This window comes from Acinonyx jubatus, chromosome A2, assembly GCF_027475565.1.
Source record: "Acinonyx jubatus isolate Ajub_Pintada_27869175 chromosome A2, VMU_Ajub_asm_v1.0, whole genome shotgun sequence".
Lineage (NCBI taxonomy): Eukaryota > Metazoa > Chordata > Mammalia > Carnivora > Felidae > Acinonyx > Acinonyx jubatus.
In genome coordinates this window covers 128,282,195-128,306,379 of record NC_069383.1, presented here as the reverse complement: position 1 = coordinate 128,306,379, position 24,185 = coordinate 128,282,195, and the positions used below count along the sequence as shown (strand labels likewise).

Here is a 24,185-nt window from a genome sequence, read left to right as displayed (position 1 = left end):
TTTTTCTTTCTATTCTTTAGGTGGACCTTTTTCACAGCAAAAGTAGCCACTCGTAGCTCTAGGCTGATGTCCTAGCCAGTCAGTAAGACCTTCCGGAAAAGTATTTCTCTCAGTGGTTTTAATGGAAGTCTGGGAATGCGCACTGAGCGCGGAAGTTGAAGATGCTGGTGTTGCTGAAGTATCATTGACGGGGTGGGAAGGGGCGTCCCCTCCAAAGAAAAATGAGGGCGCTATACTTGAAGAATGGAAACGAATGCTGGTGAATTCAGTCTTGAAAAGCCCACCTAGCTGATTCATAGTCACCTTTTAGGTCTTAACTCAGCCTCTTGTCTTTGCAGACCTGTTCCCCGAGCCCTTCTCTCCAAAGCACATCTCTCTCTGTGTTACACATTCTTGTAACATGTGGAATTTTCTGTTTCTGTTTGAAGTTACTTGACACAATCCTGGCCCCCAGCTGGAGTGTCAAAGACAGGAGGATGGGCCCCGGGCTCAGTTTTTTCTCAACAGTATCCCATTTACTAAGAATCCATTCAGTGGCTTATTTGTTACGTAATACACTATCTTGCTTGGTCATGGTAACTGTCCTGTAATGTGAAAATTTTCACTAAAGCTCAGAGAGGTTTAAGTAACTCGCCCAATGTCGTGCAGGCATCAGGAAGGCAGGGATGCTGAAACCCCATGTATCAGACTCTACTTCCAGGCCTATGTGCTCCAGCTTCCGGCCTCATTCCCCACCAGGCGCCTTCGGATTGGTCCTACAAGCAACAGGACAGAGCGAACCTTGTCCTCATGGAGCTCACTGTTGCTCTAGCATGTTCTCCAGACACACTGGTGTGGGATTCTAGATATTGAGGTGATTATCTTTCAGAAAGATTTTTAATGTACCTCATAAGAAAGACCCAAGGAGGGAGTAGGGCTGTTGACAGGAGCAGGTGGTCCGCAGAAATAGTCCTCTTTGAGGTGAGGCAAGTCAGAAAGACCCCATGATGCACAGGAGATTCAGAGTCTTTGTTCTCCCCTCAGGCATTGTTCTCCTGCCATTGTGTCTAATAGTGGGCACCACCGGTATGGGATTCACACGTAAATGGTTTCCTCTGTATTATCTGACAACTTTGTAATATCCTCAAAATGAACATCAGTGATTCTCTTTTGAAGCCTAGAGCTTTAAAATCATGGGATCATATTTGCTACCTTTCTGTGAGACCCTTCCTTTTGCTGAGAGGCTCTTTGGAGGTAGGGAGCATGGGCAGCACTCACATAGGGGCTGCAGAGGAAACCATGGACCCAAATGCTGACCCTGCAGAGCCTTCCCCATGGGACTCGGAGTGGGTTACTGAGGAAACCTCAGTGTCCTCATGTGCAACCTGTCAGTGACCCTTGCCACCTTGCAGGTTTGGTGTGACAGTCTTTGAAGTGACCCTTGGTTTGGTTGGCCTTGAAATTCATAGGCGGCTTTACATGGCAGGTTGTGGAATGTGACTGCAGGGGCTCATGCCACCTGTAGCCTTCCCAGTAGTGTGACATTGTTTCCTCCACTCAGCAGATGGGAGCATCTATCCGTGGTCCTCATGCTGGAGGGTGGAGGACAGCAACGAACCATACAGGGAGTGTTTCTGCCCTTGCAGTTGGAGGGGGATGTGCCATAAGAAAAAACACAAATGAATATATCACGTTGAGAGGTGCTAAGCACGATGGGAACAATCAAGTGGGCAAGGGGATGTGGAATGTAGAGGCTAGAGTGGGCACTTAGGGTGCCATTTACAGTGCGTGGTCAGGAAAGCCCTCTTTGCTGTGGCCTTTGAAGGAGGGAGGATGTGAGCCAGGAAAAGAAGGTCCACCATGATGGGAATAGAAACACTGAGCCTGGAGGCAGAGCGGGGTTGGTGCCCAGGAAATGCACGGTGTGGCCAATGTGGCTGGGAAAGGGGGGGGGGAGGGGGGGAGAAGCCTTTTGCTCACCTGAGTGTGAAACTCATTTTGCACCACGTCCCCAGGTCTTATCAAGCTGGACTGTGTACAGCACTCAGATCCGTTAATAAGCATTAGAATTACGATGTTGCCATATGCTTGATACAGGGGAACTGCAGGGATGACTTTATTTCGTGTCCTTCTATACCTTTCTTGCTAACTCTGCCGGGAAGTCCCATGCCGCTGACATCCCAGCTTTATTGCCTCTGCTTAGAACTTTCTCCTCCTCCTTCCACGCTGGCATGCTCTCCTTCATCCTTTGGGTTCCCGTTAAACGTGCTCTGGGATGCTTCCCTGATCGCCCCCAGCACGATTCCGTGGTGTTCCTAAATACTCCTGCCCTTCCCTTCTCCTTAGCACTTACTGCATTGCAGGGCACCCTGAACGTACAAGAGCTCTCTTCCCAGTGAACCGTTGGGTACTGTGAGGCCAAGGCTGTGTTTGTCTGAGTTCCAGTTGTACATCCAGGGTCGAGTGTGAACAAGTCATTTAATGTTTCTTTGTGGGTAGATGGATGGCTAGAAGCATGCATGCCTGCTAGTGAAATGTGTTCCTAACGGGGCATGTTACCAGGCAGAGTTCAAGTAGATGATTATTACAATATTGGTGAAATATGGAGTCCCACACGAACCCTCTTGGGCTGAGACCATAGATTTCATCAAGAGAAGTCCCCAAGGGGGCACATGTTATTAAATGGTGAGAATTTTAAAATCAGAAGGAACCCTTTTTGTCATGTAGTTAAATGTCCTCAATTGACAGAAAGAGGAAGCACGGGACCAGAGAGAGGAAGTGACTTGTCAAGGTCAATCAGGTTGTGTGATAGTCAGGGCTGAGATGGTAATCGGGCATTTGGATTCTCTAGCATTTGATTCAAAGAGTGTGCTTCGTGTGGTCTCCTTCAAGCGTCCCAGGATCCAAACACCGACATGCTATACTGGGTCATAGGTAGATCAATCCCATGCTTGGGAGGGACTGTTACGGTATGTTCTTGGGTTTGGATGTTTTAGACTTGGTGCATTTTGTGGGTAGGAAACCGCCACTTGGATGCGAAGTACTTCTGAAAGGATTTCAATTTCTGGAACAGACATACAATGCTGCGACTTGCTGAGCCAATTTTTCCCCCATCCATAGAGTCCTAAAGTAGCAAGCTTGATTTGAAAATAAAGTATTAGTAAACATTTGAAAGTGAGAAACAAATTATTCCCAGAACACTTAGCTCCTTCCTTCAAATACACACTTGAAAACTGCTAAGATTCTATTCCGTGAGAATGCTTGAATCTCTCCCTAAATCATAACACGAGTAAACTTACTGAAATATTTTTACAATTTTATTAGAGGTTTTAATTCACTGCTTTATCTATCTCTGTTAGACTGCAAAATAGCTTTAAATATTCAAGTGGTAATTAATGAATCTTTTATGTTGCAAATCAAACATTTTCATCTGTGCGCTGGTGGAGTAGCAGTGAGGAAGGATTTCAGGAATAATTGTTTCTCCCAATTCCACACTGTTGACTAGCTCGTGCCTTGTGTTTTAGGAGTGGGTTTCCCTTTGTTGCCTAGTGGGGCTCATGCTCAGCATGGACGATGTCTGCTGTCTTTCTGGAGGTCAGGATTTCTTATGTGTTTCCTGCCAGAGACATTCCCGACTGGATGGAAAGTCTTTGAATGTGGAATTTTTGCTTGAGTGCAAAATAATAAAAAGCATGTGTATGTTAAAAAAGGATCAGCTTAATGGCAAATGAGCATTGGCTTACGTTAATATTCTATTACAGTAAAAACTTCTATTTAATAAATTTTCTCCAGACTTTTTTTTCCTCCCAGAACCTAACGTATTTTTCTAAGTGGCTTGCCAACCTAAAGAAAGTATATATGATACATTTGATTTATGTTAAGTCAATAACACGCACAAGCCATTTAAAATTATATTTTAAGTGTGGAAATAGCAACCCAAGGAAACACATATAGTACTATATATTCAGAAGGGAGTAGTGTTAGCTTTTCAGGGGCTGAAATGCCTTGTAAATATTATTCTATTTAAAAGATATTTTAAAAATGTGGTGCTTTTCTGTCAGATGGCAATAAAGCAAGGCTGAAATCCTGTCCTATAGTTCAAAACCAAAAATCAAGCTGGTCTTAAAGACTTCACATGACAAAATCATTTTCCTTTCCTCTCTCTCTCTGCCACTCATGAGAAATGATTCAGGGAGAGAGCAGCTCTCCAGAACGTTCACCGAACAACTGACAAAATCTTCATTGGAAGGCACCCCGTGTTCCTCCACGGCCCTAATTAATACTGGACTTGGTGACATTTATGTATCAGGGCAATAAGCTAAACAGGAAACAATTTATGTCACCTAAAGCTTTTTAACAAATCGATGCAACTATTTGTAATTGCTTGTTTCACAAGATGAAAAGTGCTAAGGCCTGATCTTCGCCCACGGATTTGTGGTCAACCTGACCCGAGCTTCCGTTGTTTAAAAAAAAAGGAAGGGGGGGGGGTGGCAGTTGGTGATCTGCACTGACTTCCATCAAGTAATCCATATTGCTAATATTTCTGGAATTTTAATGTAGTTACAATTTATAGCCGATCAAATGTGGTTACCTAAATTGCTGTTGCTAGTAGACAGTTTAACTGTCTTTATTAATTACAGTATAATTTAATGTTTGAGTACCGGCACTTGTGTTGGTCATTTTTACAGCCAGAGCAGTTACCGGCCTTATGACGAACCATTTTAGCATTTTCAATGGAAATTTGCTAATATGATGAGTGATAAAAATGTCACAAGCTGGTAAATAATGATTATTGCTTTGGCTGAAATTAATTCTTGAAAGGCCGGTTACCTTCAAATTAACATTATAACTTGGAAGCTTGTCTTTTTCCCATCCCCTATATTCTTGGTAGAAGCCAAAAAAAAAAAAAGAAAAAGAAAAAAAAAAGGAACACTGACCATTCTGAATATATATATATATATATATATATATATATATATATATATATAGAGTATTAAGCATCGAATGTCATTTTGCAATCAGAGTGGAAATAAGACGACATAGGGTTTGTTTGTTTTTTAAATAAAATACTGTTTAAAAATAAATAAAAGTAGGTTATATCTAGAGTGATGGCTTTCTAATCCAAATATTGTCCCAGTTAAACCAGTGTTTTTGTAGGTAATTTAATTTCCCTCCAATGTGAATTCTGTCTTAAACCTTTCATCAATCAGTCAATGCCTTAAATGAAGGTTTTGAGACCCGACTTCACTTTAATAAAGAATACTTTTATTTGACTCTACTACAATGAAGATGAAAGACAAATCATGATTACTACCCTCTACGTAAATATGTAATATCAAAGAACGCAAAATCTAGTAAGTCAAGAATGACTAATTATACTTTGTTTTGGTCTTTTCGATGGGGAGGGGAGTGGAGGACGGGGACATGGGGAGTTAGTATATTGTAGCTGTTTGTGTTGGTGTGAAATTAGTCTAAGACTCGAGGCTCCTAATATATAAAGGCCTCCATTTAAACGAACCAGTATTTTGGGTTTCCTGCCTCATTTCTCTGAGCAACAAGCCTTAAATGAGTGAGCAAAAGAGCATGTTCCTGCTTCAGAAGAATTCCAGAAATACAACTAAAAAGGGACTGTGCATACAGCCTTCACTAACGCATGGTCATACTTGGTTTGGGTCCTTCAGCTTATTCAAATATGTGTACATATTTAATTTTACCAACTGCATATGCTGTAAGCAGTATTTATGTGTAAGCCTGGCATTTAAAGGAATTTCAATTAACCCTAATATTATATTCTTAGCAGCTAGATGAGAATTAAGGGTTCAAATGTTTTATTAATTATCAGACTAGAGGGCTTCTAGACTGTAGCATAACTGTTAATGAAAAGAGGACACTACTTTGCAACTTAATAGCAAAACCTATATTAAAAAAAAATTTTTCCCCTAAGACGGGCTTTTCAAAACAATGCTCGGAAAGCACGTTTACGTATTCCTCACCGGCAGCCGGTGTTTGGCCGAACAGCAGCTTGGTTAATTTTCAAGTCCTCTTTTGGCTTGTGCTATGCTCTGAATTACATCCAGAAGGGTTTTATGTTACTACGGTTTGGCCACTTCAAGTGCTGTTTTCAATATACCAATTTAATTTTTACTGAAAGATGATGCCCCTTCTCATCGATCCTTAGAATACACACGACATAATAATTTAAAAGACAAATAGCAGGTTTTTTGTTTTTTTGTTTTTATCAAGGTATGCGGTGACACAAATCTTGAAATCAAGATGGTATTTCTGGAATATTTAGTTCCTCGTGCTTCACTGTTTGCTGTAGTGGATGTGGTTATCTAGCATACTTTTGATAGAATATTTTTATAAAATCATTTGTTCTAATCTAAGCATTTATCATTATATGCAAAAAGATTTCTTGATGAGAATATTATAGACGGTGCATGTTTTTGACATTAGCATTTTATTTGGATGACTAATCTTGCAGATGTGAAATTTTAATGAATTATTCATGAAATTGCTTTCCTGTGAAATTTTAGTTTGCTCTTAATGCTAGTTATTAAACATTTTGTGGGGTTTTTTTTTCTGGATAAAATTTGATGAAGAAAAATAAGGGTGCACTTCCTTGGGAGAAAAGGTAGCTTCTATAGCTTTTGTTTTTTTTCCAGTTCTCTAAGTGGAAACTCGGGACTTTGAAACCCTGAGGATGAGAGCTTCAGCCCTCTGTGATGATGAAAGCTTTTAGTTAAGACTGATTTTAATTCTGTGTTGCAAGCAGCTGGTGATAAACCTAAGGCAGATGCCTAACATACAGTATCAGCAGGTCAGAAGGGGAAAGAAACTTAGGCTGTGGCGACTTTTTACTACCAGTGTGAACAAACAGCATTTTTATTGCATTTGAGAATGCTATAATGTCAGTCATGAGTACTGACTACACAACATTTTTTTTTTTTTTATTGTCTGTATCCACAGACACGGAATGATGGAATTACAGTTGATGTCAAGGAATGAGTTTCTTTTATGCCTTATCAAAACAAAACAAAACAGAAAAAAAAAAATTCTTGTTACTGGCAGCACATATCCACGAAGCACCGTGCTCATAGTCCGGACTAGACCATCTTCATCAAGGCTTCTGGGTAGCAGAGATCGTGGGAACTACACCGGCCCCATAAAATGCCTTTAGAATTTTAAGTCTCATTCTCAGGATAAAAAAGCGAAACCAACATTCAAAAACATCCAAAATATCAAGAGGGTATATATACCATTAACCAACAGGTACCCAAAAGATTCAAAATCCTTACAAGCATGTTCTTCTTTGTACCCTTGGAAACGGAGCTCAGCTGGAATGTGGAAAGGAGAGGAGATATTTTTTTAACTTTTTTTTTTCCCCCACAATAAAATAGCTAGTGATTTACATCAATCAGATTTTGGGTTAAGAATCCAAGGTATTCTTTCCTAGGTCTGACGGAATGCTGGCTGTAATGTTAGCGCTGTCCGAGGGTGGCAAGGTTGGCGGTCACTCTTCGTGTACAGAAGCCTTGATATTTCATTTCACTGCTGGTTTTCAACGCGGGCAGCGTCACTTGTCTTACAAGGACAGACTCTAGGGACAGGTAGGATGGATTCTCATTCCTGACCGTGCATTTGCCCGATACAAGGGACTGTCTCCCTAATGTACGCTTTTCTTTGGAGAAAAAAAAAAAAAAAAAAAAGGAAAAGGAAAAGTAACAAATTGTCTTTACATCTTGGCACCTTGTAAAGTTTTTTTTTTTTTTATACAAAAAAGTTCAATAGCTTTGACAACTCCCCATTATTAATCACTACTTCACTGATAAACTTTGAAAGTGTGACCCTGGAATTTCATCATGCAAAATATTTACTGCAGCAGGAGAAAACATTTTTTTAAACAGCATTTTTTTTTCTCTTTTCAAATGTATGAACTTGTTTAAGATAGCCAGGAAGGCAGTGGTGGGATAAACACAAGGGATAGGAATGTATCAAAAAACAGATTAACACACACGCGCACGCGCACACACACACACGAATCTGTACAAAATGCTCTGATCAATGAGAACAGAAAAAAAAAATCTGTCAACTATGTTACAATTTAAAAGAAAAAAAAAGGTTAGGGAATTTCTCCCTCCCACATGTCAGGAAATGTCATCCAATATTCTTAAAGCAAGGATAACTAAATAAAATACATGTGCAGCAAATTCTGCAATTCCATTACATACAGTAGTTTTTTCCCAAAGCTATTTTTTTTTTTTTTTAGTATCGTTAATATAAAGCAGTTGCACAAAAAGCAAAGGTGTTTTGACAAACAGGTGTATGCATTTATTCCTTTTTAGGAACAATATCTAAAAAAAGAACCGCCCTCTGCCCTCCCCCAAAAAAGACAAAGATTCACACAAGACACATTGGAATATATGTACAACATAATAAACCCCATCCTAAAGAAGCGACTGGAATAACCCCCCCCCCAAGGGATACAGAATCAGAATTGTAAAAATCATAGTGAAGTTTGCTTGCTGTAAAGCCTGAGAATTTTTTTTTCAATTGGTTCTTCTGCAGGGTTGGGAGACCTGCAAAGATAAGTAAAATCTAATTTTTCTTTTTTTTTTTTTTTTTTTTGCTACAGTCTTTAGACTAAGCATGCAAGACATACGACTAAGTGCAACTGAGTGAAATGTATTTTTTTTTTTATTTTCATCATTCCCTAAAGGTTTGAACTGAGGTATGCGTACTAACAGTTTCTCATGCTGTTATCTTTACTCATGTCTAGCTACACATGCTGAGAATGAACTAATCTACCAGATTTTTATCCTCTTTTGAATACCAAACGAACCAGCAACCACTCAGTTTAGAAGCACAGGGCCCCCTTCCCATGACCCTGTCTGGCTACTGCCTGCACATCATGAAGCTGCCTGGAAAAGTTAAAAAAAAAAAAAAAAAAAAAAAAAAGTCTCGAGTGACCACAGACTGCCCTTTATACAGAAAGCACAGTGAAGCTTCAAAAGAAATGGCCAAAGAAGTTTTTGTACCAAGCTCATGAGTGGACGGGAGTGTTACTTTTTTTTTTTTTCTTTCAATGGAAAATGCTGACCAAAGCCTAATTAGAAAAAAAGGAAGGAAAAAGGAAAACATTAAAAAAAAAAAAAAAAAAAAACCAACAAAAAACCGGAAGATATATGCCAAGACAAAGCATAATTCATGCAGTGATCCTAGCACGGTCCTTAAAACCAAAGTGGCATACCTCTTTCTGTAAAAAGAAAAACAAAAATGTATTCTAGAAATGTGCCTGTGATTTAGTTCCAATGTAGAAGCTTTTGTTTTCTTTACATTTTTTCGTAACTGTCTCCTTTACTGGTTACCCCTAATCTTCAGTGGCATCCATTCAGGTTTTTGAGATGGGACTCCCTTCCTTCTTTCGCTTCTGTAACACTGTGCCCCATTTTCACCTTCAGCAGCCCCATAATCTCTCTTCAGGAATTTTGGTCTCTGTCGAGGTACAGAACAAGAAAAAAAAACTAACAAAAATAACAACTTTGGTTCCATTGCCTACTTGGTCTTCTAAATTTCTTCTCTGAAGAAGGAGTTCTCTTTCTCAGGTTAGCAATAGCCTATAACGCATCAATTGCCTCTAAAATTCTTTCGCCTCCTTTGATCAACAATAAGAGGATATTTGGCTTCATCAGATAAAGCATAAAACAGAGAACATAATTTACCTTTGTGTAATATCTTTGGTAATTTTAGAAAAAAAGGTACAAAGAATATAAATTAAGCTCCAAAGGGCTCTCAAACTAAAACAAAAGCTACGGTCCTAGATAAATAAATGAGTGACAGGAAAGTGGGTGCAGAGTGGAAGCATTGAGGGGTTCCTAAGGACTGAGGTTGTACTGACCGAGGGCCGTCACGTTCGGCATATGCCACGTTTCTTTCTCCAAACGCTCAGGGGCGCCATGCACCCCCGTCTCCTCGATGTCTTCTACTGTTAGTTTTGGATACTGGCTTGGTGGGATAATATTGCATAACAAACTCAACTGCAGTACCGAATTTGCACGTTTGAAATTAACACTTTAGCATTTGCTGAACTCAGTCCTCATTAACTTCCATCACAAATTCAATCTGAAATCTAATTTGCATTCAAACAGATTAATGCCACCAAGCAGGTCTGGACTGATGTTTAAATTCAGCGCCGCCAACCACTTTTCAGCAGAGTTGCTCAGGGAAGCCAGCTTTTTGGCCATTTTGCAAACAAAGCAACCCAGCCTGGTTTTAACATCAGAGAGCTTGTGGCCCATGGCAACTTGGTTACCCGAGGGAGAGCCTTCCACAGCCACACTGTCCGTCTAGCAGGAGAATCTGGGGGGGGGGGGGGGGGGGGTAGTGCTGCCTATGTGTCCTTGTGCTCGCAGAATGCTGTGGCATTTACTGACAATGATGGTAGCTGCAAAAAACAAAACAAAAAAGAAACTGAAACCACCCCCTTCCCACCTCCAATACTGCTTCGTGGAATGAATCTGCATTGTTCCTAGGGTGTCTCTCTCTCTCTCTCTCTCTTTTTTTTTTCTGTCATTCATTCTCTTTCTGGCAGGACTTCAGGTCTGTGTGAGAGGACCTTCATGTGTAGAGAGTGCAGCATTTGGGACCTTTTTTGAAAAAGACCAAAACGGAATGTTTTCTGATTTTAGAGAAAACGTGGTGATGTCTGAAGGAAAATGGAATGAGTGACAGAAAACTACAAACGAGAAATGACATTCAGCTTTGTATAATAAAAACACCTATTAACATTCATCACAAGGTACAGAAAACTTTAAGCCTCCAGGAGGCCGTGGGCCCAAATGGAGGCCTGAGGTCAGAACTTAAAATGGTATAGTAGAAGCAAAAAAAAAAAAAAAAAAAAAAAAAAGCAATACATTAAAAAGTTTGGGATAATTACTTTTTTTTTAACCCCCTCCCCCCAATACACACACAAAGGCCTTCCCCATCCCAACTGGAAGCAAAACAAAAACGAAAAAAAAAAAAAAGGGAGTAAAGGCAGTGATAATCAACATGCAGTACTGTGCAAATAGGTCGTCCATTGGAATCCTTAAATTCTGGGCAGAGGCTTGGTCTGCAGCTTAGACGCACATGCTCAGTTGGGTGTCCTCGGTGTCCCACGTCGGCAGGACGGCAGTTCAAAGTCTGCTGCTAAAAGTGAATCAGTTTAGCAAATTTACAACACTGATGTTGACTGTTAGGAGAGGAAAATCCCAAGTACCAAACAAGTCCATCCAATGCACAGAGTACAAATTCCTTTTTTCAACAAAAAGTAGAAAAATCAAAAATACTCCCAAATGGGATTCTTGATGGCACTCAGAGTTAACACGTTTCAGAGTTGTCCGAATGGAGTGAAAATCCTCCAGACTGTACAACAAATGGAGAACAATTTCACTGCTGACTTTTGACGTGTTTTTCCCCCCCAATCTTCGTTCTTGGGGTTGGCCTGCCCAGAGACGCTCACTCCATGTCCTCATTTACGGGTTCGTCTTCGTAATCTCGGTCGTGGTCAAAATCTGGACTGTGGTTGGCTGTTGTCACTAAGGATAGAGGCCCTTCAGCTTCCTCTGGATCGAGGGGCTCTTCTTTGACGTGCACAGGATGCCTGGAAGGAAGGAAAACAGGTTCACTTCACGGAAGGCCCTTCCCGGCCAGGGCAAGTTGGGGGTGGGGGCAGCAAAAGCCTCCCTAGATGGAGGACCGGGTGGTGGCTATTTAAATTCAAACGAATGAAACCTTCATGCCATTTAAAATTGCGTTTCTCAGTGCCACATTCCAAGTGCTCAAGGGCCCCGTGTGGCCCGTGGCTACCATACTGGATGGCAGAGAGAGAAAAATTTCCATCAGGGCATAAGGTTCCTGTGGGGCAGTGCTGTTCTAGAACAGTCCCTGGCCAGAGCAGCCTCTCCCGCAGGGGTGCGTTTCACACTTTAAAGCCCACTCAGATCACCTTGCGCTCCTGTTAAAGTGCCGCGTGTGTCTCAGCAGGGGGGGGCATGGGGCCTGAGACTCTGCATGTCTGACAAGCTCCCACGCCATGCTGCTGGTCCGAGGAGGACCATACTCCGAGTACCAGATAACAGGCCCCGCAGGGGCATCCTGGGTGGAAGAATACAAATCTTGGAAGAATTACGTGAAATAAGAATCTGCACTACAATGGTGTTTTGTGGGGACCACAGAGTGCGGGAGGCTGGGCTAATCATGGCTTGCTGTGTGTTCTGCTTTGCTAGTTAACATGCAGAACCTGTGAAAGAAGTCTCCAGAGACCGACCCCAAGCGAGGTTCTATCATTAATCAACTTCAAGCAAACACAGCAAAGAGACACCATGATACATGCTTGAAACTCCAAATTAATGCATATTTTTACAAACTGTCAATAAGGCGAGAAAAGCCCTGCCAGGAAACACAAACGGAGAGGAAAAGGCTCGCCCAACACAACAATACGATAAGAAAGCAGAGCCCCAATCAGAATAATAACGCTGTCAGCTGTAAACAAGGCAAAACAAGAGGCCCGGCTGGTAGCGGCCACCGGGACGCCTTAGCCTGTGACGAGATCTGCCAACTTTCTCATTATGGACCCGCACAGGGTTCACCTGAAGGGGACTGCGGGGGATCACGCGAAACCACGGGGATAACAATTGAGAAATGTTGTTCGTAAATCATATTTACAACCGATCCTTTGCAAATACAAATTACTTTCTGTTGCAAGCCTTTTGATATGTAAAAGAACCATTCAAGTTAAAATGGTCCCATCGCTGGGACAAGCTGCAGAAGGGAGGATTTTTTAATTGACACTATCAAGTATTAGTAATAAGAGGTGGTACTGGGGATGGCCGACTTCCTAAATAATTGATGTACGCAAACCCCAAAGGCCACTCGAACCATTTAAAAACAAACAGGAGTGCTTTGGACTGCCCTTGATGATGTGAACCTTCAGAAAACCAATTGACTCTAAAATTAGCACAGCCTAGAGAGGGTTTGGGGGTAGATGTCAGGGTAAATAGCTTTTAAAAAAATGGTGCCCATGTTCTTCAAAATGATTTGCAAAACGAAATTTATCGAAGTTGTAATACAGCCCATTTGACGGGTCGTGCTCCGTCTTGTTTTAGTTTCTTTAATGGTCCTACTTATTTGTGTTTGTACAGTAAGGCCGAGGAATGGCTGTGTAATTGAAGAGCCCCCGTGAAAAGTGAAGATGGGGTTCACAGATCAGTAGGAACTTCAGTAAGGAAATGGCAGAGCACTGAAACCTCCCAGGATACCTTTGAAGCCAGCCCTCGGAGGAAACCCTCTATGCTTTTGGGAAGAAATTAGGTGCAGTGACGATGACTCCTTTAGAAAACAATCACCCAAAATCCCAAATTAAGGTAGGTTTTTTGTTTTTGCCTATTCTCTCCCATGGGGGTAATATTTTTACATACTGCATACAGAATGGAAGTAAGATTATTTTGCTAGCTTTTTCAGTTGTCATTTTTATGGCTGTATGAGATCCCTTGTGCGGACCCATCAGTCCCTTAATACTGGGTGTTTCGTGACGGTCTTTTTTTTTTTTTTCTCTCCTTTCTTTTGCTCTTTGAATAATAGAGTAACCACTTTTATCCATTAATCTTCCTATTTCTGCTGATTTACCTCCTCAGGATAAATTTCTAAGAATGAAATTCTGGGAGCAAAGGCCAAAAACATCTTTATGGTTCTTATGATTTATTATAGTATTAATTTCCAAAGGGGCTGTATCAATTTAGATTCAACTTCATCAGCTCCAAGCATGACTTTTATTTTTATTTAAAGAAAAAAAAATTTTTGTTAATGTTTGTTTATTTTTGAGAAAAAGAGCGTGAGCGTGGGAGGGGCAGAGAGAGAGGGAGACACAGAATCCGAAGCAGGCTCCAGGCTCTAGGCTCTGAGCAGTCAGCAAAGAGCCCTTTGCGGGGCTTTAACCCACAAACTGCGAAGATCATGACCTGAGCTGAAGTCGGATGTTCAACTGACTGGGCCACCCAGATGCCCCCCCCCAAGCGTTGCTTTAAAATATTCTGTTGGTCAGCAAGTGTAAGGTAAGCGCAGGTTACTTTAAATTGCGCTTCCTGGATCACTGACAATGGTGAACGTTTCTTCATATTTCAGTATCATATTTTCACTATTCAGTAGCAGTGTTACTTCCCAAATTACCCCCTCTTCTCCACTGATTCACGTTTGGCAAGAAATGTATCTGTGTGTTACCAAGTCCTGTATTGAAGTTCACTGTAGTATCCTGGATCATCGTTTTCTCACTTTTCCTTCTTTTATGCTTAATTATTCATCTATTCAGGTTTATAAACCTGAATTTGAGTTTGGGAGGGGGTGGGAAGACTGAGAAATAGAATATTCTTGAGGAAGTTCTTGCTTTGTAATTTTTGACTCTGACGACTGTTTCGCTAGGCACAAAAACAAACCAGATACAGTGTAAGTCTCCCCAAACACAGGTCACGTTAGAGAATATTTTGTTTTCCCCTGAAAATTGCACCTGAAGTCAAGTATGATTACTGACCAACCCCAAGACACAGGTTAAGACCCTATCGTGCATGCTGGCTTGCCCCAGTGCCTAATGCGGAGCCCGTCCCCGACAAATGCTAGCTCACTGACGAGATCTGTGTGACAGCCTTGACAACACAACTGAGTTAGATATTAAGGCTCCTTAAAGCTCCAGAGAAATGCAATCCAGCCTCACAACATTTCTTCGTACCAGCAGATCCCCCCCCCTGAGTGTGGCAAATGCAGTCACACGGGCATATGGCGCTTCAGAGAATCCAAGAGAATGGATTTCCAAGCAAGATACATTTCAGGTGAGATGCAAACTATTTAAGATACTATTCTTCACATACAAGTGAGTGTCCCCTGGAAATCAGAACTGCACGGGTGCGCCATCTTGCACGTCACCCCGCTGCCCCACCTTTCTCTCCATCTCCTACTTGCCAAACAGTTCCCGATGGAAACGGTGTGCAAAACCACACACTTCCCTTCTTACATCTGAGTAATTCCTTTGTTTAGCCACTCTGGGAACATGAGAGTTTTTAACTAAAGCTGACTGGTGTTTAGAGGCATTGTGTTCTGAGGGTGTGTGCACAGCATGGAGTATTTTGCTTTGTAGCTCCGTTAGTTCCTATCGGGATAAAAGTATAATGCCCCAAAGCCATAATTATGGGAGTACTTTCTAGTGTTTCAAAGGGGAAACAAAATGGGGTAGTAGTGGAGTGTCCCGGGAAGGGTAAGAACGGGGAGCTCGGTTTCAACACTAGATCGAAGCTTGGGCTGCCGGTCCTAACAAGGTTGTTTAAGCCACGCTATAAAGTTTACAGCTTGATTTATTCCAACAGACTAGAACAGTTAAGAAACCATTTGCATCATAGCCGGGTGATGCATACTGCACAAGAAGGAAAACTGTGTCATTACAGAAGTCGCTTAATGGAAACAGAGGGTCAAAAAGAGTAACATTCTGTGACACTGGGAGCGGGCACAAGGGCGATGCTGTTAACACACAATTATATTCAGCAAACAGCGCAAACCGGGGAGATGTGAGCAACGGCGTGCGTCATGACATCTGTACACAGGGTTTCCTTAAACACAGCAGAAAACAATGGAAACCTTCATTTCGTTAAAAATTAAGCCGCTTGTGATAGATGGTTTCTGGTAATGCTGGGGTTCATTCAAAGTTAGGAACTTTGCAGGGGCTTTATCTCGTACAGTAAAATTAGCATCATTCTCCACTGTTGCCCGAGGCTCTGATCCAAATATCTTTCTCTCTTCAGTAATCCTTTGCACTACGTTAACAGGAATGTATATCCACCAGCCCTTTGGAGTGCAGATAGATTGTGAGGAATAGTCTCTCTTCCAACCAGTAACTTCGGATATATTTGCTTTAATGAGTATTGCTTGAAGCGGCTTATATACCAATTTATGTTTGCTCTGAACTTCCTTAATATCTGAGTAAACACTCCTGTCAGGACAATGATTTAAAGACGAACACGAGTGTGATAACAATAAAGTCGGGAGCACCAGATTGCTTTAGAAGAGGTGATGTGTGGCAGAATCAGTGTGAAAGACAAACGCATTCTTGAAGTGTTGTGTACTAAATGTGAAGAGATGGTTCCTGTAAATTAAAAACGATTATTTCCATCTTTAAAGATCCTTTTCAAAGCTCTCTGGGCATGACATTCAAATGCTAAATAATCAAATTTCAGATTCCCCTCGAACCTACCCATTTCCCTGGCAGACAGCCTTTTTTCTTTTTCTTTTTTTTCCCTGCTGTCATTAGATGCCAATTCATTCTGTTGCTAATCGCTCCAGGTCACACTATCACTCAAATTACCTTAAAATAAGATGTGGGTCAAGGAATTCACAAACAGGGTGTAGACAAGGGGCCGATTCCAGGAGCTGGCAGTCCTGGAAAGGCTGGATTGGTTTGTCCCTTTAAAGGGGGCAACGGTTTAGCAGATGTTTGGTAAGAGATAGAGATGGCCACTCCCTGGCATCCCCCGCAAATCCAATCACTTGGAAAAACGTGGTGTCTCTTCTCTTTGCAGCCTTCCCGAGCGGAGAGGGAGCTCTTCCTCCTCGGGAGGCATCGGAGCCTCTGGGGAGGTCTGCCCAGTCCCTGTGCTGTTCACATTCAGCGTGGACAACCATCGCCCATCACTTGATGCAGTTATACGGTGCTCATTATACTCCCGTCTGCTGCTATAATGCTCCTATTAATTTTCCTTTTGATATTTTAAAGCAATCTATAAATCAGGCCGCCTTTCATTTGTGCCATCGTTAATGCTTGGTCATCACGCTTGAGCGTGGTGTTTGCGGTCCGGACTATCACAACCAAGTAAACAAGCACTCTTTCTCCCCCTGCCAGGTTCGGCACACCGGCAAGTTGAACAAACTCACAGAGACGCATACTGATTTTAGGAGGAAAAGGTAATGTGGCTTAAATAATGGCCTGAGATGCCAAGCAGAGGGAAAAAAAAAGCAAATGAGTCACCCATTTTATTGCCGTGTGCACTTGTAGGGCTGCATGAAGCTGATTGCTTTTATGGGAACGTTAGTATAAATGGTCCTTTTATGTGCTAACCGAGCTAAACGTTTCCAGAAGCACCAACTTCTACCTAGGTTCTAGGAAAGCAGAAATTACAGAAAGGGTCTAAAAAGCAGCTCGAGAAGAGTTCGTGTGCACATCGCATGCAGAGACCTTCTGGGCGTGGACAGTACTCACACAGCTTGCATAGGGGATCTGCCCGGACTGCTGTCACTCTCGTTGCTGTTGGTATGCTCCATTGCCCCGTTCAGCTCTTCCCGTATGGCGCTGGCTAAGTTGCCCAGAGTGGGATTTCCCATGGAAGCGGTAGTGTATAGAGGTATACTATTCTCAGCCATCGAAGCCTGTTAGCAACCGAGAGAAAATGTATGAGGACGCAGAATATGCACAGACAGGGAAGCTGTTAATTAGGGGCGTATTCAAGGATCTTCCGGGTACGTTCACCGTGTGGCCGGCAAATGCAAGTTTCGAACAGGTGTAAAAGGATTCTGCTTTAACATTAAGACTTGTGACACATGTCCCAAGCTTGGTTTCCAAGAGCTAGCTGGGACCAAACCGCTCAAGGGGAGGGAAGGCTCAATTTAGCCCTGCTGGGTAGAGTCACACGGTTTAGACAAGGCTATCTAAAATGAGCTTTCTGTCTGATGCCTTCCTTCAAGAGGGACTGAATATTTCCAGATCACAGGGAAATATAATGGAATTTTCATTTCTTTATCCACTTTGATGACTCCAGTATTGGATATTAAAGATTTGATCCAATTATTCTGGCCGCACAGCTCAAACTTATGAGAACTTCCATAAACATTTACCTCTTAGATCCTAGAGAAAAGGAAGAGATTATAGAATTGGAATCAATTTTTACCCCCCCCTGCCCGCATCATTTCTGTTTTAATAATTTTTGAATCTGTTTAGTGTAGTTTGCGTGGTGTTACCTTCGACCAGTTATCTCAATGTTTCAGACTCAGACCGGTCCCCTGGAATTTTAGGACTAAAGAAAAAAAGATACCTGTCACTCCAAATGAGTGTCAGCAAAAAAAAAAAAAAAAAAAAAGTGTGGAATTGGAGAAAATAAGAAATCCCGAAGTCTGGTGGGGGGATGCCGTTCACTTGCTATCCTCCTGCATTTGACAAAAATGACCACCCGGTCTAAAATGCAGCCACCAGTTACAGATGACCCTGGACTGAAGTATCCATATTGTTTCCTTGGGTAGCGATTATGACCCAGTAACTTTTCATTTCATTAAAGAGGGCAGACTTTCAAAAACTGGCAGTGTAATTAGACCAAGATTGATCAAAACTGTCCTCTTACAGACTACAGTATGCCTGGTTTTCCATCCTAGTGAGGAAAAAGTCCAATCACAAGACAATCTGGCACGGTGACTTCAATTGGCCAGTGATACAAGAGGCCAAAGTATTCTAGAAATCCTGGCTCTAGAGAGAGCGAGCGAGCCAAAAATGAAGACAGAACGGGTGCAGAGCTGGGCTGCAGGGAATGTGCCTATTATGACAATTGCAGCCTCCCTAACTGTACAAACTGCAAAGCCAGGAATGCTTTCTTAGATACAAGCCCCCGTGATGGGTCTTCACTTAATAGGGCGCTATTTCAAAGCCAAGCCCTCTTGCTGCAAGCCCACAGATTTCCCTTCTCTCCACTTCTGTATTTACGTAACTGCCTTCTTTAAAAAGTGGGGGGGGGGGGGGATATCCTGTTTTTATTTCCAAATGTGGTGAACTTATTTTGATGAACAGCGAATCTGAACATTCTCTGCTCTCCTACAGTTTGTTAAATAATTTGCATCAAGTACTTTTTTCAACAGATCTCTGGTAATGGCAATAAAGCATTTTTTTTTTTTTTTGGCAGAGCAAAAATCAACAACAGTTGCCAGGTTGTTTTTTTTTTTTTTTCTTTCAAACTGCAGCTGGACAAGCATCTTAACTGCCTTTATTTGAGACAATGCAGTGGTCATGCCTCTCTTAATCATGGAAGTTCCGCAGGAACCATCAGCTCTCACAAGAGCATTTCAGTATTACACAGTCAGAACCTGGTTCAACAGCTTCTCAAGTCAAAAACTGAGAGGTAAAGGCAAAACTGCAATGTCTGTAAGAATGTGTTCTGTGGGAGAAGCTGGTCACCCCATGGACAGAGCAACCTTCTTAAGATGATCTGCTCTCCTTGGCTCTCAAAGTGTTCTAGGTGAAGGTCATTAAAATATGGGCTGGGGCCCAACAGCCACAGCGGTGAAAGGCATCCAAAAGGCAGGCACTTGTACTGATCCCTTGGTTGTGAGACAAAAAAGATGTAAGTGAAGAAAACCAGCATTAATAACCTTTACGATAATGATCAAGTGGGCAGCAAAGAGAAGCTGGTGCCTGATATGCAGAGCTTCTTGTACATTCTTTGTTGACTGAGTGATCAACCCCCCCCCCCCCCCCAGTTAGAAACATTTTCTACCAACTGCTTATGTGTTACAAACTGGTTGTTTTTTGTAGCTGATGCCTCAGTGGAAGCAGGTGGGTTACAATTTTTATAATGGACTTAATCATATAATGGTCCTGTGTACTGTATGTGGTTTCATATCAAACCCCTCTGCCAAAAAAAAAAACAAAACACACACACACAAAACAGAACTCAGGTGCTCAAGTAATGGGGCAGAAGTCTGTAGGTACCACTGCTCCTGGAACATGAACCATGCTAAGATCCTCGGGGGAAAGGCAGTCTATAAATAAGAAGCTTTACGGTTACCCTTAGTTACTTCACTTTTTCAGAGCATAATGCAATCTGTCTCACGTCCAATGTTTTATTTCTGTAGTGGATTCTGCTGTCCTATTTTATATATTGTATATCATGCATTATGTTGCTCTAGTAATCTTTTTAAGATGTTGTTCCACTATTATTTTTACTTGTCTTGAAAAATGTAAATGGGCAATCATGGGCAGGAAAGGCTGCTGGTAGAATCCTGATTCAATTTGCCCAGCAGAAAGGGACCTGAGACTGTCTACTGACTATGGATCCAAACTCCTAGAGCAGAGGAAAAAAAAGATCCATTCGGCAAATCGTGAATTTTTATCAATGTATTCACCTCACCTCATTATGCAAACAAAGTGTTCTTGGAAAAGTGCAGGACAGTTTGGGGCTACCGCTGGAAGTAGAGAAAGGGTAGAGAGGATGCCAAAAACCAATGTTTTGGAGATGAAACGTGAACAGGTCTGTCATGATAAGGCATATTAATTCAAAGTATTCACATAGTTAAGAGAATCCAGAGGATCACTGCGTTTTTTTTTTTCTTTCCTTTCCGCCTCATGAATGTAAAATGTGCTTGTAATCTTAATACTCTCCCAGATAGAGCAGCCTTTAAATGCACACTTCACAAGGCTCCAGGGAAAAGAAGTTCCTAATGAATGGTATTTACAGTGGCGGCATCTAAGCGTGCGCTCATTTGCTTTTCTAAAGTTACTGTGTAAACTACAAGTAATTAACAGAAACTCAGAAAGTAGTTCCTCCTAGTAAAGTTGGTTCGGCTAAAAATAAATACATATAACTACTGAAAAGCTAAGTTCAGTGAATTTGCCCCTGAAAGGAAACCGCGTTAATGGTGTATCATCTAATGTCGGGAGCTGTGATCCTGTCCTGATTACGGAGGTTGCAGGTTAGGAGCTCAGTAAACATTTGTGCAGTGAGTAGTGACAACGGGGTGTCTGTCCTGGTCTCCTCTGCACTCTGTTCGTGTAACGTCAAGTATCTCAACAATTTTTCATTCTCTCCCCTTCTCCCTCAAGGAGCTCAGCCAATGGTTGCATCTGTGTATTACGGCCTTCTGGAGGGGCACAACACATCGGGGTGATAAAGCCCCCACTGGATTATATATGTCCAATCTATCTAGAGAAAATGTCTTGAAAGTTAGCAAGGCTCCCTTGGCGCGTCTTCTAGAACAGTCGAGGGAGGGTCAAACTCAACCTGGACCACCGAGAAACGCCACAGAGAGAAGGCTGGGCAGCCTTGGCTACTCGTATCTGGGGGCGTGGGGGGGTAAACTCATTCCTGCCCAACGCCAGCGTCTTCATCCCCCGGTAATGCTGGTTATGTAATGAGTGCTTGGTTTGTCAGTAGGAAACAAACATTCCGTGTGCTTATTATGTAATGTTGAGCAATCTGCTGGAAACGTAAAGAGTTTTCCCCAACACCTCTCTAGTTCAAACAGAAACCGTGTACTTGTACCAAGTGAACCAAACCTGGCTCTCTTCCCCTGCCCCCGCGATGGACTAAAGATGCGGAAATAGACTTGAGAAGAAGAAATAAAAAGCTCTGCTTTCTCTTTAAACCCGTGAACAATAGAAGGTCATGTGATCCAGTGGCCTATCATCCAGCACATTAATAGCTGTGCTAGAGTAATTACACTTGTGGTATTTTTGCCTCAAGTGAAATTCTGAAATAAGAGGATGGAAATTATGATACTGCTGATAAATATTAATAAGTGAACTTTTAATTTTTTTGCCACAATATTCAAAATGCTAAGCATCCTGCTAATGCTGAAACAGCCCAATGTGTTTGCCTCCAGGGAGTACGATGCTTTGTGCACTTAAGAAAAAAGTTTAACGGAATTAAAATTTAATATCTAATTAGAGCGAGGCTAATATATTTTGAAATGAGTGGGGGAGACACGGGCCTCGGCCGCATATTCGGGACGACCATTAATCTTACCTGTAAAGCTGCATTGAGAGGTGTGCAGTAGGCGTGGCTGCTTTGCATGTTTTTAATAAGGGAAGGGTTACTGCATAAGAAAAAGATAAAAACTCAAAGTTAAACGCAATCCTCCCGTGAGTTCCTAGCTAAGTTTGATCTTAGGCTTGCTGGTATCCTGATTTCTAAATCAGAAATTTCCCCCATTAACAAAACCCAAGAAAAGGTAGGTCTTGTCCCCAGCCCCCTGGCTTTAGTATGGGGCCGGTGTATGTGAACACCTCTGGATAGGCCCTCCCTCGCGCTTCCGGGAACCCGGGTGCACGATTCTGGTTTAAGTTAGACCAGCCCCTCCGCTGGTGAATTTTTTTCTCACCAAATATGGACTGCTCTCTACCAAGTTTTAGTAGCTGCCATGAGTGCCAAAGACAGGCAGAAGCTCTGGGGCGTCGGGCTAGGGGAGGCCAGTGAGCTGGGAGTTGGGGAGAAGAATCTTGACTCTCAATCCTCTCCATGACTTGAACTCCAGATCGACCACAGGAGGAAGGGCATGATCTCCCTCCCAGGCACATTTAGTGCTAAACGAAGATGGACAGAAGGACAGGGAAGGATTGTTCCTAAGTAAGGACGGAGGCTGGGACGAAATCTTTCTTGATACGTCACGCCGAGAGGCCACTGGGAAAAAATCTCTAGCTGAGTATCAGGACACGCTGAAGGGAAAGTGTGGCTTCCAGTAGGAAGTCACCCAGATTTATGACTGGCCTTTAAAGGAAGTGTATTTGCTGTTATTGATTTCTAATGATTCATTTCACTTCAGTCACATTATTACACTGAATGAGCAAGTAACAAGAAATTTACCCAGTTAAAGACATATTTGAACTCTAAATAAAAGCTGCCTTTTTTTACTCGGAGGAATGACTTTCACGCCACAGTATTTGGGTTTAAAGGGTCCCCGTAAGCTGCTGAATCAAAATACAACCAATCTTTGTTTGCATTAAAGACGTCAAAAAAGCATTATTCAAGGCACTGGTGTTCCAAAGAGAAACAAGAGAAATACATGTACAAATCACACAATTTAGTTCCATTGCAGAAAGCCGTGGCACCGCTACTTGGTGAAATGCAAAACTACATGGGATGAGTCAACCATGCAAAGCCAAAGCAACAGCAGAAAAAAAAAACAAAAGCAAGTAAAGGCTCTTACTGTGCGACAAGCTCGTCAAAGTTTTCATCGGGGCAGTATTTGCGAGGACGGCCTCGTTGAATATGGCGGCCACGTTTAAACTCTTCATCATCAACTGTCCAAAAGGACCCAAACTCATCCTCTACTCTGATAAAGCACTTATGCAGTGAGAGGTTGGTGCGAATGGCACCCTGGGATAGGAGCAGCAGCAAAGGAGATGAAGTGGCAACAAAAGGAGACGGGGTTGGGGGGGCAGAACAGACATCCAATACAGGGAACAGGAAAAAGAAAATAAAATGCAATAAGCATAAGCCAATGGTTTGTGAGGGTTAATATGCATTGCCACCTAAAAGCTACTAGCGTGTGATGTAACAAAGACCGGCAAGCAGGGCGGGGGGACTGGTGGGTATACAAAACAGGAGGGATGAAATGCTTTTTTGCTTCCCTTAATTGAGACAACGTGGAACCAGTTCTTTGGTCTAACACCATCTAGCAGCCAAAAGCCTCTACTTTGCACTTGTTAGCACAATCCGAGCTAGGCTAAGAAGTTCAAACATGGTGGACGTACCCACTGATCTTTTGTGGCCTTCGTTTTTGGAATTCTACTTCATCCACTGTCCATACTGCCCCTTTAACGTTTTCTACTCGCACAAAACACTTGTGAAGACTAAGATTATGACGCACTGCATTCTGCAGCAAGTATAAAAGAGAGAACATTTACATTTTCTATAAGAAAAGACTCCAAAAACAGCAGTACATTCAGCCTCACAGTCCGCATTTGTAAAACCGTCCCCAAGACCTGTAGCTACCACCCCCGTGGACGACCTTCTTGTGGTGAAGGATGCCTTTTCCAAAAGGAGAAAGAAAAAAAAAAAAAAAAGAAAAAAAAATTACCACTTAATTATACTTTGGCATTTAAATTTAGTCTCTGGTAGTAGTGAACCAGAAGAAATAGTTAATATGCATATCAGCCCAAAATAGGTTTCACAGTAAAAATCTGAAAATATTGTTAATGTCACTTCAAAATAAAGAAACATGTAAAAGCATAAAACTGTCCCCTTTAAGCCCACTTCCCTCCCGTAAAAAAGGGTATTGGAAAAAAAAAATCGTGCAAGGTGATAATATTGTTGAATACGTTTCGTCCTGGTTCTTTTTTGTTCTTCAATATTTTGGCTTTAGTACCTTCTGTGGGTTTTGTCAGATTTATCTAAATTGGATTTTGCCATTGAGAGCATTGCCTCATGGGGGTGACA

The 24,185-nt window shown here is 42.0% G+C and overlaps 1 protein-coding gene and 1 long non-coding RNA gene across 18 annotated transcripts in view; one reads left to right on the top strand and one right to left on the bottom strand.

The window, feature by feature from the left end:
• Nucleotides 1-6,833: 6,833 nt before the first annotated feature.
• Nucleotides 6,834-24,185, bottom strand: part of FOXP1 (forkhead box P1) — a 591,936-nt gene continuing 574,584 nt past the window's right edge. For 16 of the 17 annotated variants that reach the window (XM_053219058.1, XM_027042471.2, XM_027042474.2 and 13 more), the window contains 4 exons: nt 23,501-23,622; nt 21,774-21,843; nt 17,252-17,418; nt 6,834-11,620 (listed from right to left, as the gene is read on the bottom strand). In XM_053219058.1, the coding sequence (XP_053075033.1) occupies nt 11,476-11,620; nt 17,252-17,418; nt 21,774-21,843; nt 23,501-23,622 (504 nt within the window). In that variant the 3' untranslated portion in view covers nt 6,834-11,475. Of the gene's footprint in view, nt 11,621-17,251; nt 17,419-21,773; nt 21,844-22,953; nt 23,124-23,500; nt 23,623-24,185 lie in introns of all 17 variants that reach the window. The other variant, XM_053219069.1, reaches the window with a different exon arrangement.
• LOC113594623 (uncharacterized) lies at nt 14,667-19,210 on the top strand. Its single transcript, XR_003415022.2, has 3 exons — nt 14,667-14,837; nt 16,895-16,956; nt 18,994-19,210. It is a non-coding gene; the product is annotated as an uncharacterized LOC113594623 (long non-coding RNA).